This window comes from Mustela nigripes, chromosome 6 (genome assembly GCF_022355385.1).
Source record: "Mustela nigripes isolate SB6536 chromosome 6, MUSNIG.SB6536, whole genome shotgun sequence".
NCBI lineage: Eukaryota > Metazoa > Chordata > Mammalia > Carnivora > Mustelidae > Mustela > Mustela nigripes.
The window spans coordinates 50372897-50389124 of record NC_081562.1 but is presented as its reverse complement, the minus strand read 5'-3'; the positions used below and the strand labels follow the sequence as shown (position 1 = coordinate 50389124).

The 16228-nt window shown below is 42.4% G+C and overlaps 1 protein-coding gene across 1 annotated transcript in view; it reads left to right on the top strand.

Annotated features, from left to right (window-relative positions):
• Positions 1–16228, top strand: part of IRAK3 (interleukin 1 receptor associated kinase 3) — a 50550-nt gene that overhangs the window by 21481 nt on the left and 12841 nt on the right. Inside the window, exons 5-8 of the mRNA XM_059402530.1 lie at positions 752–903; positions 4623–4687; positions 10490–10604; positions 11542–11660. Of these exons, the coding sequence (XP_059258513.1) occupies positions 752–903; positions 4623–4687; positions 10490–10604; positions 11542–11660 (451 nt within the window). The remainder of the gene's footprint in view (positions 1–751; positions 904–4622; positions 4688–10489; positions 10605–11541; positions 11661–16228) is intronic.

Sequence of the window (16228 nt, the reverse complement as noted above, 5' to 3'; positions counted from 1 at the left end):
TTCCTAATTTACTCTGAGGAAGTAAGTTAGGAAGAGAGAGGATTTGGCTCATGAAAAATGTTTCCATCAGTCATGCTTGGAGAAAATTGTTTAGTCATAACAAAATTTCCCTATGGTTTTTGGGTTTTTATGGGTTTTGGGTTTTAGGTTTTTTTTTCTTCATGGTTTTGGGTTCATAGTGAATCAAAAGCAACCCATTGATCTAATGACAAAGAAACCAAATTTTGGAAAACTTTCCCCAGCTACGTTCTTTGGGTGACCTCTTTGGAGGGGTGAGAGAATCACAGTGCTAGTGTTCAGATATCTAAAAAGCCATTTGCTCTCTGGAATGGTGGGTACCAGACCCGAGTAAATGGGCAGAGAGCACATGGTAGGCTTCACTTTTGGTTCCTGGGCCTAGCCCTGCTGGCTCTCTGTTGGACTCTGATGTATTTCTAGTATGGAAATCCTGGTTCTTTATAATGGCAGCATTGATTCTTAAGAAGAGAAAAAGTAATGGGGCGCCTGGGTGGCTCAATGGGTTAAGCCCCTGCCTTCGGCTCGGGTCGTGATCTCAGGGTCCTGGGATCGAGTCCCGCATCAGGCTCTCTGCTCAGCAGGGAGCCTGCTTCCTCCTCTCTCTCTCTCTCTCTCTCTCTGCCTGCCTCTCTGCCTACTTGTGATCTCTCTGTGTCAAATAAATAATAAAATCTTTAAAAAAAAAAAAAGAAGAGAAAAAGTAACTTCTATTCTCCCTCCTTTCCTTCCTAAGGAATATTGTTTAAATCCTCCATCAGCTTTCAAGATATCAGTGACGGAACCAAAAATTTCCACAAAGACTTTCTAATTGGAGAAGGGGAGATTTTTGAGGTCTACAGAGCTGAGATCCAAAACCAAACCTATGCCATTAAATTATTTAAACAGGTATGGAAAGAATTACTATCCCAGGATACCCATTCCATTTATTTGCTCATATTTCATACTAGAATGTGTCACTTTTCATCAACATTGAAAGGAGGTATATTTGAAAATAAAGTTTCATAAATGGAAAGAAGATCTATGAGCTCAGGTGACTGGAGAAAGACTGTGAAATGAATGCCTGTCTCCTAGGAATGCGGAAGGGAAATTCTTCCCATCCCCAGATGTGTCAAAGGAGGGGGACTTTACTGAAAAGACTTGCAGGACCGTTGGCCGTTTGTGCTGGTCTGCTCTGGTTCTCTTGTTCTTTTTAGGATGGGCGGTGTCCTCTCCAGGTAGCTTCCCAGGTTAAGGCACAGGCCGGTATTTATAAACTGTCATGTATCACGGTTATCACGGTTCAGGAGGGCTGGAAGAAAGAGACTTCGGGTAGGAGGAGCAAGGCAATGATCAGAGTAGGAACTTAAGAGAAAGCTGAGCGGCCACCGGCAGTGAAGCAGAAAGGGTACTGGAAGGTCAAACTCAGGAGTCAGGAGGAGATAGGGGTGCAAACAGACGCCCCAGAGAGCTGCTCTTCATCCTCATTGTTTGTCAATGGTCAGTAAGCCTTTATTAAACTCTTGCTGGGCTGGGTGCTGGGCAGGGACAGTTAAGGCATAATTCTGTCCGCAGGGAGCTCAGTCTTCTGGGGCAAACAACCGGTCAGGTAAAGACAAGGTGAACCTGCAGGGTGAGAAGCAGTTGAGGAGAGATTTGTAGGGAAGGTCATGGGAGCCCAGGAGACAACCAGCCCAGGGTGTACCCAGCACCTGGAAGAGGGGCTGGCCCAGAGGAACTACTCCATACACATTTCTGCAACACACACATGGGAAAGTGGGTGAAAGGAAGTGACCTTTCAGCTGGAGTTTGAAAGATGACTATGGCTTTGGCAGGCAGCGAGGGACGGGAGGTGCTTTCTGGGCGGAAGAAAGAGCAGGTGCAGCCGCATGGAGGTGTGCGCGTGGCGGCATACGTCTTAAAAATAACAGATCATTCGGTGGAGGAGAGCTTGGCGTCGGGGGTGGGAAGCTTGCGGCAGGCGCTCCTGGAATGACCGGTCAAGTGTGACTGGTTTGCTTCTATGTGGGAGAGTGAAAAGACTACGTATTGTGTTTTTGAAATAAAACTTAGATTACAGGTTAGATGATGGGCTGGAAGTTGGTAGAGGCATTGGAGAAGAGATGACAAGGGCTGGATAGGAGATGAAATGAAGAAAAGAGGGATTTTTAAGATGTATAATGAAGACACGAATGGGGCTTAAGCCAATGTCTTCAACCCTATAGCAGAGTCACCTTGGGAGCTTTCTGAAGTGAGCGGCCTCAGGTTAGGTCAGAGTACTGGGGACAGTGGCAGGCATCAGCATTGGTGAAAAGCTCCCCCCATGGTTCAGATGTGCAGCCAGTGTTGAGACCCAGGGCTGGGGAGCCAGGGCAGAGGCAAGGAGAAGGTATGTCTAAGAGCTGAGGTGAAATGGACGAAATCTCATGACCAGTCAGATAGAGCTGCGGAAGTAGAGGAGAGGATGGATCTGAGCCATTCCTCCTCTGCAGCTTGGATTATGGGCCCCCCTTTTTCTTTTATTATTAACCTGATGTTTCCAGTTCCCCAAAGTGCATTTTTGCCCACTAATTCTATATGGGCATCTCAAGATTCCTGAGGAGATGAACGTTCTAATAAAGGAGTGAAACTATTGGGGCATCTGGGTGGCTCAGTCAGTTGAGGGTCTGACTCTTGATTACAGCTCAGGTCGTGATCTTGGGGTCGTGATTTCAGATCCCTGTGTTGGACATGGAGCCTACTTTAAAAAAAAAATTGAAAAGAAAAAAGATATGAAACCATCTATTGGTAAAACCACTCAAGAGGTTGCTCTAGAGGTGGCCTAACTGAAGCCTCTTTCCTAGGGTCACATGCCCCTCCCCCATCTGTATGGTCTTTCAGGGTTGAGCCCCAAGGCCACCTCCCCAAAGGCTCCAGCCATCTGCTTTCCTCTTCTCTCTGCGGCTGCCACAAACTCACACTCCCTTTTGGGAGGTTTTTGGGTTTTGGGTTTTTTTCTTCAAGGAGTCTGGCTTCAGAATGAAATGTCATTGACTTTAGATCTCCTTTGCTTCCTGTCCCAGAATTCCTGTCCCACAACGCTCATTTCCTTGATTGCCTTCCAGTATAGTTTTGGTGACCCACCGACGTGCCCACACAGCATCACAGCATTATCTCCTAATATTGATTCTTCACCCACCTCTCCCAATGAACTTGATGGTTTTCTTGAAAGAGACTCACTTATCTTTGTTCCCTAGAGCCTCGTACAGGGCCTGACCCATGAAAGTTGCTCAATAAATGTTCATTAGGGTGGCTTGGATGAAGCATGTATGTCCTTTTCATGAATTTAGTGGCTAATCTCTAGGGGTAAAGAGACAGGAGCTGACAAAGTTACCAAAGACTGTATAAAGTCCTACACACACATCAGGAAAGATGCGATAATTTAATGAACACTTAGCCACAGAGCATTTGTTTTTAAAGAAACGTGTTTTTGTAAAATTGGGACATTAACTTCAGTAACCTGTCTTCAAGGGACAGAAGTGGGGAAATGTACAAGATGTGTTAGATGGGTGCGCACAGATCACCTGGAGATCCTACAATGCGGATTCTGATTCAGCGCACCTGGGCAGGACCTGAGCGTCAGCATTTCTCACCAGCTCCCAGGGAAGCCTATGTTCCTCACACACAGAAGACCAGACTTTGAGCATTAAGAGTGCTAAATTAGCATGAACACAAAAAAAACTAACCCCTTCATTTTTCAGATTAAGAAAACAACCACCTCAAGGATGTTAAGTGACAAAAAGTCACAAATATTGAGTGTTGGAAATAGGACCGAGACCCAATACACCTGACTCCTGGGACAATGGCTTTTTAAAATGTAAATTCTCATAAAGTGGTTCTGGAAAATGATTTTTTAGCTTAGTTTACTGTTTCTGACTTCCTGGATTAACTTTTGGAAAATAGCTTCCAGAATTCCTATTGGATTTCTCTCCCTTTCTTCCTGAGAACAGAGCTCTAAAAACTCTGGCCAGTCTTAGAAACTTATAGCTGATGGAGCTTAAGAATATTTAACTCTTTTGTGGTAGAAGTTAGGAACTGGAGATGTGGAGACATGGCAGTGACATCAGGTGTAAGCCATCAAGAAAAATGTCCGGTACCAGGAGTAGGTGCTCATACAATAATACTGAATTCATCAATCTGGTCAATAAATACTCATGTGTCAGATACTGAGCTAGCTTCTGAAACTCCTTTGAAGTTCTATTTCTGAATGTCTTAGTAAGACCTTTCCTTTTCTTTCTTTCTTTTTTTTTTTTTTTCAAAATCAATACAAAGGTAAACAGAGTTGCCATCTCCAAATGACCCAAACCAGAAATGGCAAATTAGTGAAATCACTTCTAACCGGAATATAGCAACAACAAACTGGATTCTTTGTGAGACCAAGTGGGGAATTTCTGTCCCCAAAATAAATAAATAAATAAAATAAAAATCTGATGAAAGCTAGGGATCCTCTCCCCGGAGATATATTTATATGCATTTACATGAAAAAGGGCAGCTAATTTCCAGGAAGGCTATGGGCCCTGGGTTAAGAATCCCAGAAATAGAGAACCTTTCCTTAATTTTTTTTCCTCATTTTTCTGTACGATATTTAGGAGAAAAAAATGCAGTGTAAGAAACAATGGAAGAGGTTTTTATCTGAGCTTGAAGTTTTACTACTGTGAGTATATTTTGTCTGGAATTTCTCCGTCTGTGCCTGTTTTTCAGCTTTGTGCATCTTTGATGCTAGAACACCATGTTTGGCATGGTCGGCATGTAATAAATGTGGGTTGGCCGTGAGAACACCGGGTACATTTTTGACATCTGCTTTAGTCTTTTCCTTAGAATACATTTTAAAATAGACCATTTGCGTAATTCACTTGAACATATTTTAACAAGAAACTGTCACAAGGCAGTGGGTGAAATCATGTGTGACTAACGTGGCTCAAGGTCAAGTAACTCCTAAAACATGAGAATTGCATATATTTGACCATTTCCCCCTTCCTTAGAGACATTTTAGTCCAGAAACTGTTTCATCCATATAACTCTCTGCAGGAAGAGAGTTTAGACAAAGAAATCAACTGCTTTTGATGTGCATATTATTTTCTGGGAATTCATTCATGAGCCCGGGAGTCCTCGGAGACAAACTAAAATGACTTCATTTTCATATATATTCATATCTGCAGCTGTGCATCTGCTCAGCGAAGGCCCTTAACCCTATAGAGCTCACTCATCACTCTTTATGAAAAGAAAATGTTCTTTTCAGATGTTTTCTAAAGCAATAAGTGAAGTGGGTGGTGGTGGAGGAGACTTTGTGCTAAATCCTTCTTTTATCCCCAGGACCAGAAATCAACACATTAAAAGTCTGATCATAAAAATTTAATGTGTATCATTTAGTCAACCAAAAACTAAGACCCAAATTGTAATAGCAGAGGGTTTCTATAGTTCAACTTTATTTATTTGCTAATGAATAAGTCATAAGTTGGACGATTTCAAAATTCCAAAATTACCAAAGGGTAAACCAAGAACAGATTTTTTTTTTTCCGCACTATTATCTTTAACTACCCCATCAATTTCCCCAAGGGCAACAGTTGCCTGTTTTCTGTATCTCCTCCCAGAGATACTTTATGCATAAGCATGCATGTATTTTGTTTTCTTATTTTCACACCAGGGGTAGCAAATATATTGTTCACTTTGCTTATTTTAACATTTCATGGTGTGCTGTACTGTGATTTAATTAACCACTCTCATATCGACGGATTTTTAAGGTTTTTTCTAATCTTTTAATATTAGAAAGTAAGATGCTGCAACAAGAAAAGCTCATATATGTTATTTTGTACCTGTTTGAGTTTATCTAAGTTCCCATAATACAATTGCAGGGTCTAATGGTTATATGCATTGCATAATACCAAGCTGTCCTCCAAAAGACATACCAATTTACATATACAAGGGCTCCTGGCTCCCCATGTTTTTGGCAACATAGTGTTTATTCTTAACTTTTTTTTTAAACTTTTTATTTTTTATAAACATATATTTTTATCCCCAGGGGTACAGGTCTGTGAATCGCCAGGTTTACACACTTCACAGCACTCACCAAAGCACATACCCTCCCCAATGTCCATAATCCCACCCCCTTCTCCCAAACCCCCTCCCCCCCAGCAACCCTCAGTTTGTTTTGTGAGATTAAGAGTCACTTATGGTTTGTCTCCCTCCCAATCCCATCTTGTTTCATTTATTCTTCTCCTACCCACTTAACCCCCATGTTGCATCACCACTTCCTCATATCAGGGAGATCACATGATAGTTGTCTTTCTCTGCTTGACTTATAATTTTTGCCAATGTGCTCAGGGAAAATGGTTTCACATTTTTTCTATGGTGTGGTTTAAATTTCTTTTTCTATTATGGGTGAATCTTTTCACATATTAAGACACCTTCCAGGATGCCTGGGTGGCTCAGTTGGTTAAGTAGTCGCCTTCGGCTCTGGTCATGATACCAGGATTCTGGGATCAAGTCCCACGTCAGGCTTCTTACTCAGCGAGGAGCCTGCTTCTCCCTCTCCCTCTGCCCCTGCTCATGTGCACTCGTTCTCTCTTTCTCTCCCTCTCTCTATGTCAAATAACTAAATTTTTAAAAATCTTTAAAAAAATAGAGACCTTCGTTTTCTATGAAATATCTGATACTATTCTTTGCCCATTTTTTAAAAAAATTAGGCTGTTGGCATTTCTCTTAATGATTTGTAGGAGCATTTTATATATTAGAGAAAATTCACATTATTCCTGTTTTGAGATTATTTTTTTTTACCAGATTGACAACTTGTCTTTGCCTTTTCTAGTGTTTGCTATCTGGAAATGGTTTTAATGTAGTGAATTTTTAAATTTAAATTCAATTAATTAATATATAATGTAGTATTGGTTTCAGAGTAATGTAGTGAATTTAATCTATATATTTTTTTTTCAAGACTCTACCCATCTATTTGACAGAGAGAGAGAACAAGAGAGCAGGGGGGGTGGCAAGCAGAGGGAGAGGGAGGCAAAGAGAGAGGGAAAAGCAGGCTCCCTGCTGAGCAAGGAGCCTGATCCCAGGACCCCAAGATCATGACCTGAGCCAAAGGCAGACACTTAGACTAAGCCAGCCAGGCACCCCAGATTCTGAATTTTATATCACAGTTTGAAGGAACTTCCCCAGTGAAAGATCATAAAATAATTCTACCATGGCTTTTTCAAGTCCTTTTATGGTTTTATTTTTTACATGTATACATCTGATCCTTTTGGATTTGTTCTGATGAGGTGTTTATGTATGACTTTAGAGAGAATTGGCAACTCTATGATGGTGAATATTCTTGGTGTGCTATTATTATTACTTATATTGCTAATATTTATTTAGTTTTAGGCTTTATACCAATTACATTACATTCAGTAATTCATTAATCCTCACAACAATCCTGTGAAGTAAATACTGCCCTTATCCCTATTTTGGAGATGAGGAAGATGAAGTAGATCCTACCTTTTTGATCCAACTCATCTCCTAAATCATCTTCAGTCTTCTTCTCAGGTATTTACTTGTGAATAAATCAGGTGCAGCCCTCTCCTTTCAGAGCATGCTGCGTGGTGTGGGGTTAGGAGAGAAGTACATAAGTCAACAGGCAATTTCAGTAAATGAAGGGGTAAGATGGGGACATAGAGGATGCTGAGGGAGGGAACATGGTGACCTGGGGGCTGGGCAATAGAATAGGCTTCTTGGAAAACGTCACATCCAAGCCAAGACCTGAAAGTGAGTTTTTTTTTAGCTCAATATTAAGGGAATCGCTTAACCCCTGTCCCTTAGACAGAATTGTAAACTCCTTGAGATGTGGCTTCTGATTCCTTTTTGCGCTTCTTTCCCAAGGGGAGAGGAAGCGCTAATAATTTTTGAGGATCCGGTACTTGGCTAAATATTTAACTTTTCACTTAATTTAATTAAGAAACTTGGGAAGGGGTATCTTAATTATTGTTTAAGTTGAAGAATGTTCATCTGCTAGGACTGCCGTCACAAAAGAGACAGGGTGACTTGAACAAAATCTATTTTCTCGCATTGCTGGAGACTGAGAAGTCCAAGATCAAGGCTGATCTGGTTCTTGGTGAGGATGGTCGCTTGCAGATGTCTGCCCTCTGATTCTGTCCTGACATGGTGGAGAGAGGGGGAGCAGATTCTCCAGTATTTCTTCTTATAAAGGCTGTAATCCCATTGTGAGGGATCCCATCCTAACCCTGACTAGCTCCCCAAAGCCTCTCTTAACACCTTTACATTGGAGGTTAGGGCTTCGATGTTGGAGCTGGGTGGGAGAGGAGAGGAGGGGTGTGGGGGAGAGACATAATTGCGACCACAGCAAAGATACAGGCTTACAGACACTAATTCACGTGGCCAAGTTCACAGCTTGGTCTTTAAGAAGACCAGAGATTCAAACCCAGGTCTGTCTGCCACTCGAGTGTGCCTGCTCTCCCACCCCGCGGGGCCCTGCATCATGTTTCCTCTGCAGCAGGCACTCACAAATATGTGGCAAAACGATTTTAAAGCTTTTGTATCTGCAGACCTTCGGATCTATGTAATCTAAAATCCCACCAACTTAAAAACTTGCAGTGAAAGGATGGGTGAGAAGCGTCTGTAGATGTGAAGCCAGAAATCTTCTTCTACGGCTGCCCCATCTTCCATACCTCGCTAACTGGTACAGTGTCCAATTTTCTGCTGGATTGGTAATATCTAAAAATAAGCAAATGCAAGCAGGCAGAGCAGGAGAGCAGAGCACCTGGCCGTGGCTGTGTCTGTATGAGGTCTGCTATCCGCTATCCAAAAAGATTTCTGTCTCTTTGAATTATTTTAAGGGGCAGGACTCCCAGATAGTGGTACAGATCCATTGTTTCGGCAGCCAAATATGCCAGCTGAATTCCTTTTCAGTCCCTTGCTTTTCATTGTACAATGATGGTCTGGATTATAGTAGGTGTAGGAATTTTGAGTCACGGGCATTTTTTGCCATATTTAAAAGAAAAATATGTCTGTGTTTGTGTATGTACACACACACACACACCACACAGACACACACACTTCTTTAAGGAGGGAGGAATAAAAGAAATCTGGAGCTATGTGTGTGTATGTGTGCGTATGTGCGTTTTATAGGGCAGTTTTGCTATTGAAGAAACTAATAATAAGTGTTTATAAATAGAATCTTTAAAAAAAAAAAGCTTTATTTTAATATCCCCGAGCATGCCTGGAACATAGTAGGCATCCAGTAAATATTTAAGTTGAACTGAGTTCCCAGTATGGGTGAATTTCACATTTTGTATTTCATAGTTGTTACCTGAGTTCTCCTGGTTTTCACAGTGATGATACAGGCATTCAAGAAATAGTGTTGAGGGGGTCGGTGCCTGAGTGGCTCAGCTCGGGTCATGGGATCAAGCCCTGTGTCCGGGTCCCTGCTCAGTGGGAAGTCTGCTTCTCCCTCCGATCCTGTTCCCTACTTGTGTTCTCTCTATGTCTGTCTCAACCAAATAAATAAAAATGTTAAAAATAAATAAATAAATAAATAGAGTTTTGGGGCACCTGAGTAGCTCAATTGGTTAAGCATCCGTCTCTGGGGCTCTGCTCAAGTCATGATCTCAGAGTTGTGAGATCGAGCCCCACATGTGACTCCATGCTCAGTGGGGAGTCTGCTTGAGATTCTCTTTCTCCCTCTGTCCCTTTCCCTTCTTGCATATTCTCTCTCTCCGTCACTTTCGCGCTCTCTCAAATAAATAAATCTTTAAAAAAAAAAAAGAAATAGAGTTATAAAAGAAAGGAGTCTGAAAATGTCTGCTACACTGACAGAACTCTGGCATTTACAAATCAGTGACATGTTCTTCAACATCAGACTTTATTAATCACATGAATTTTAGATAACTGTACAGCTTTATGAAGACACTGGATGTCACAGCCTTTAACGGTGTGACTGGTGCCTCGCACAGTATCTGACAGAGTGGATGATTAAATGGACGAATGAAAACAGTCTTCTGAACTCTTCTATTTTGGTGACTTACACAGTGTACCTAAAACAATGAAATAAATAATCTCATTTGTACCATATTTCTTTACTTAATAAATAAGTTGCATTGATAAACAATTTTGATAAACATAATTTAATATCAGATAGTGTTGTCTATTTATTATAAAGTTCCTAAGACTGCCAAATCTCCAGAAATCATTACTTTCTTAAATTTTCTCTTATATTTGGGTATTTTATTTATAGTTGCATGGTCATAATCAATCAGAGTGGCTAGTGTTTGTTAGATCTCTTTAGACCAATTTGGGAAACAAATCTGTGCTATGTGTCCAATGAGATTACTTCTCCCTTGGCCAAATTTATGTTTTGCTTTAGACCTATTCCCCATCCCACCTTATCACCCCCAAACCACAGCACTGTTCATTTCCTATTTGCATAAACAATCTGATGGATTTGAATATCTTTTCTTTCGAGGTTTCATCATCCGAACATACTGGAGTTGGCTGCCTATTTTACAGAGAGTGAGAAGTTCTGCCTGGTTTATCCATATATGAGAAATGGATCCCTTTTTGACAGATTACAGTGTGTAGTAAGTCATGCCTATGACTCTCCCTGGCCCTCTGACCCCCTGAAGCCCTGAAGAAGCTGCTGAAACGTCCTGTGGGATCTAGGAGGCCAATATGGATTCGCAGGAAGGGATAGCCTCCAGTGGCTTTCCCAAGGAAGTAGAAGTCTTTTTCATCCATTAATATTTTACTCTTAAAAAAGACTGCCTAAATACCCGAGTTGTGGTGTGTTGTGCAGCACGGTGGCCAAATGATTTGCTAGGCTCTTACTCCTTAGCGCTTCCATATCTCCAAGGAGTTTACATCAACTACCCTTATTTCTTAGATAATTTTTATTTGCATAACTTCACACAAAGTACCATTCAATACAAAGGATAGACATAAATGTGATACAGACTCCTTAAAGAGAAAGCGGTTGAATACATGCCTTGATTTCTCATGTCTTTGAAAGATAAGTTTAAAAATTCATTCTGAATAGGTTACATTTCAGTTAGGATAAGAATAAAAACATTATTCTTGATAATCCACACTATTAGGCCACAGATAATTTTAAGTCTTATTTAATGAACTTTTTTTTTTAAAGTTCCACACCCAGTGTGGAGCCCAATGTGGGGCTTGAACTCCTGACCCTGAGATCAAGACCTGAGCTGAGATCAAGAGTCAGATGCTTAACTGACTGAGCCATGTCATGCCCCTTATTAGTGAACTTTTAAACATAGTTACTGGCCATATTTTGATTAAGCTAATGTTAAAATTATTGGGTATTTCCATTGGCTATAAAAAGGCCTGGTACCGTTGGCTGCAGAGGAAAATGTATCTTGAATTACAAATAGGTTGTGGGAAACCAAAGTGTTCATTGCCTAGCCTTTCCCCGCCTTATCATCTGCTTTTCTTCTGGCACACTCCTATGTAATGAGGACACACGTTTCACTCCCATACCAACTACTGCTGTCTTTTTAGGGTAACACGGCCCCACTCCCTTGGCACATTCGGATCAGTGTTTTAATTGGAACCTCCAAAGCCATTCAGTACTTGCACAACACGGAGCCATGCTTGGTCATCTGCGGCAGAGTATCAAGGTAAATTATCCCAGAGATTTAGGTGGCACCCAAAAGCCCCTTTCATCATCATGGGTGAGTCAGACTTCACACTGTTCTCTACCTGTAGCTTCCCTGGTATGTGTATGTGTGTAAGGATTAAGAATTCTCATCTAAAGGGCGCCTGGGTGGCTCAGTGGGTTAAAGCCTCTGCCTTCGGCTCAGGTCATGATCCCAGTATCCTGGGATCGAGCCCCGCATTGGGCTCTCTGCTCAGCGGGGAGCCTGCTTTCTCCTCTCTCTCTGCCTGCCTCTCTGCCTACTTGTGATCTCTGTCTGTCAAATAAAAAATAAAATCTTAAAAAAAAAAAAAAGAATTCTCATCTAAGAAGGGTGTCTGGGTGACTCATGGTTTTGGCTTGGGTCATGGTCTTTGGGTGATGGTCCCAGGGTTGTGGGATAGGGTCGTGGGATCAGCCTGTGTCGGGCTCCGCCCTCAGTGTGGAGTCTGCTTGGGATTCTCTCTCTCCCTCTCCCTCTGCCCCTCCCCCACCCACCTCCACAGGTGCATGCGAACCTCTCAAGATAAATAAAATCTTTTAAAAAAAGAAATTCTCATCTAAGTATTTACAACCTTACTTTTTTTTTAGTGAAGTATAATTGACATATAGTACCCAATTAGTTTCAGGTGTACATTACAGTGATTCACATTTTTTTTATTAATGAAAATTATCTACCCAATTTAAAAAGCCACATTTATATGGCCAAAGGGAGAGTTTATATTATCTTTGGGAATTATTAATGAACAGCGTAGAATAGACACTATTTGTGTAATTATTCCTGGCACTAAACTTTGAAATGAACCTTATTACTCTCCCTTTTTCCCTTTTAAGTGAGTCTGAAGGAAAGGTTAAGTGACTTAAACAGAGATTCCAAGCAAGATAACAGCAGTAGACAGTAGACGGTAATTAAAATTCTCTGTCCCTGAGTCTCCAGTGTCTTTATGATTCCACTGAGCCTAAAGGCTCTTAGCTGTACGTATTCATCTGTGACAAGCCAAGCAGCAACTCCCGGTGTTCATTTTTGAGACATGAGAAAATTAGAAGCAACATCTTCCATCCTTTTTTTTCAGGAGACCTAAAGAATCATTCAGACAGAGAGTAGATACTCTGTAGCAAAATCCCCCTGGTAGATTTTTCCTGTGTGCCCTTCATCTCTAATCTGTCCAAAAGTAGGTAAATACATCGTGGCTGAGAAGCGGGGATGACTGAATTTAAAAGGCTTCTGCCTCTTCTGAACCATCTCCTGGTATCTTGAAAAAGCTTTTAGTGTGCTTTTGAGTTGAGCAAAGAGGGACCGATTGCTTACTTCTTTGTTTTTCTGGTGGAATGAACTCTGTATCAAAAGACTAGATTTTTCCTGAGTCCTGGGTGTGTGCGGAAACCACAGACAGGTGTCTGCTCCCATGGTGCTGGGGTAATTCATCAACTCTGCTGAGAATCAGCACAGAGTGGGTGCTCCCTCAGGAGACCTGGGTCAGAGATGCACAGCAACGGAATCAGGGATCTGTCCCAAAGGGCTGAGGTGGTCACCCCCAACCAGAAACGACCCACCTACCTCACCGCCAACTCAGCCTAGTATTTTATCTGATAAATAAATATCTGGAATATTGCTGTGCATATATTCTTTTGGTTTAAACTTAAAGTAAGCCTAGCTTCTTTTCCGTCCCAAGGGGTAACACATTAATGGTATTAATTTTTCTTTTGTGTGACTGAGCTCATCACATCCTTTCCTGAACGTGGAACTTGATGGAAGAGAAGAGTGTCAAGGTTCTGGTCCTTGACAGACGAGGGAGACAGGGAAGGCCACCAAGGGAGTGTCAGGATGGAGAGCTACACATCCAGTCCCTGCCCATGGCCAAGGTTTTCAGCAGCTGGGGATGTGCCCCGAAGCCTCTTTCTGCAGGGATTAGGTGAGAGCTCAGGCAGTGGTCTGACACCCACTTTTTCATTGTAGATAGGTGTCTTCAGGCGCGTTCCCAGGAAGTAGGCTCAGAAAGGAATGACTTGGCCACAGGAGGGTTTTAGAGTCCTCTCAGGAACAACAGGAGCGAGGAAGGGAGGAAGGAAGGCAGAATTGGGCAGTTGGAGAAGCTGAGCTGGGATATGGTGGTAGAGTCTGACCAGCCCTGTGTGGGACTGTGACTTGGACTTTGACTTGGGTGAGGTAGCTCCCCTCAGCCAAGGGCAGGTTCCAGGTAGAGGTTTAGCTGTGCACCGTCAGCAGCTGCTGGGGTTTGTCTCCCTAAGGAGGGATCTGGGCCGTACCCCTGCAGTCACTGTCGTCCCGGGGAGAGAGATGACTGCCTCGTGCTCTGCAGAATGGACCCAGATGAATCTTCTTTTTCATCTGCTTCCCTCCCCACTCACCTTCTTCCCATTCTTTCCTCTTATCTCACTATCCCCTAATGTTTCAGAGACATCTGATTTAAGAAACCGACTTTCTGCTAATTGTGATTCTGAGCAAATTGCTTAATTTCTGTAAGCCTCAGTGTTTCTCTGTGCAAAATGCTAATAAAAGACTAACAGCATCTATCTCTTAGGATTAGGTGACATAAACTACATATGGTGCTTGGCAAAGAGACTGTGCTTATCAAATGGTCAAATGGTGGCTTCTTTTATAATTGGTGGAGATGTGGTAGGAAGCCCGTGGCAAAGGCTAAGAGATACCATGGCCAATCTGTCCTTTTGCTTACGCTCTTAATCCATTCAAGATGCTATAATCAAAATACTAGAAAGTGGATGACTTAAACACACTCTTATTGCTCATGGTTCTGAAGGCTGAAGTCCAAGATCATGGCACCAGCTGATTCTGTGTCTTCTGAAGATCCACTTTCTGACTCATAGGTGCCCATCTTTCCTCTGTCCTCATAGGGTGGAAGGGGAAAGGGATCTCTCTGGGCCTTCTTTTATAGGGTTACTTATCCCAGTCATGAGGGCTCTGCCCTCTTGACCTACTCCCCTCCTGAAAGTCTCACCTCCACATACCATTCCACTGGGGGTTAGGAGTTCAGCTTATGAATTTGGAGAGGAACACAAACATTCTATGCATGGCATTCACTTCCATCATTCGCTTACTGTGTTTGGAAAGTAGGACCCACAAACCAAGCTCTGTTTTAAGAAAAACAACTTCTTATTTATTGAACATCTTGAACATCACTTTATTTTAGGTTACAAATATTTAGGGAACATCTGTTGTATGGAGAGTGTTGTATTAGACCACGTCAGGTAGATGCTGGTGGTCATGATATTGGCCTTGAAGGTTCCACCTGGTGAGCAGAGGGATAACACCAACACAGAAAATAATATGCTACAACGCTAGAGAAGCCCTGCCTGGTCTGAGAAGGGTCATTCTACTTGCAGAGTTCCAAGCCCAGCCTTTGAGGAGATGGGTCATAGCAGTGGATTGGTTGAAAGAACAAGAGAGAATATTCCTAACAGAGGCAATAATTTGTTCAATGGAAAGATCAAATAAAGAGTGTTTAATGAAAGCAAGAAAAATGGGTTGACTGGAGAGGAAGGGATGAGACTGGAGAAGGAAAGGGCTCCTGGGAGGGATGAGGAATGTGGGGGGCAGGGCTACAGTGGGGTTGCATGCTAAACAGGCTGGAGGGACTCTTGAGACGTTCCTGGGACTGTAGGTGAGAACAGAAAGATTCTGGAGTCTCTTACGATGTCTCACCCTTAGAAGGAGGCTATTTCTTCCTGGCTAGTATCTCAGGTACTTGTCTGGATGTGGCCAACTATAAAATAATTACAGAGTGCCCAAGAGAAAGAGCCAGTGGCATAATAGAGTGCCCAACAGTATCACAGATACAGAGCAACCAAAAGAGATCTGGTCAGAGACAGAGAATTTCAGGGAAGAGGCAGAATTCAAACTGGATATGCACTACCAGCACATTTTATGTTTTTTAGGTGGTGAAGGGGCTGCTGAGGGTTGTTGCCTTTCTGGGTTTTCCAAAGGGATCGAGGACTCAAACATAACCATCAATCAATTATGCCTGCTTGGGCATGTGTCAGGGTGTGGCATTCCGGGGCTGTGGGCATTTTTTTGAGATTATGGTTTCACAGGGCTCATCAGTGTGTCACTGTCTGTTCCAGAGCAAATCAGTCCCTTCTATGGCCAATGAACTCTTGGCCTTTCTGCTGAGCTTGCCAGCGAGAATGTTAATTAGTACCAACTATAACTATGGGTAGACCCTCCCCCTCCCCCTTTCCTTGTGTGCACCTGTTCTCTAGAAGCTGGAATGAGATCAACTTCTTTCATTTGGGGCACTGAACACCTAATGGTAACAACATTCAGCCTCCAGCAGTCTTGACTGAATGTGGATTGGTTGACCCAGATTACCCTCCTGATTCTTTCAAATGAACTCTTCACTTTGCTTTAAATTTCGACATTCCTGATTCTTGGTCCCTGTTAGTGCAGGCTAGTGCTTTGAGGAAGGTCTGAGATTTCTATTCTTCTGCCCGTGTCAAATACATTTTCTCATTCTTTGGAAGGAAAGGCCACTTCTAGGAGAGATGTCATTTTATTGCACGGCCCTGATAATT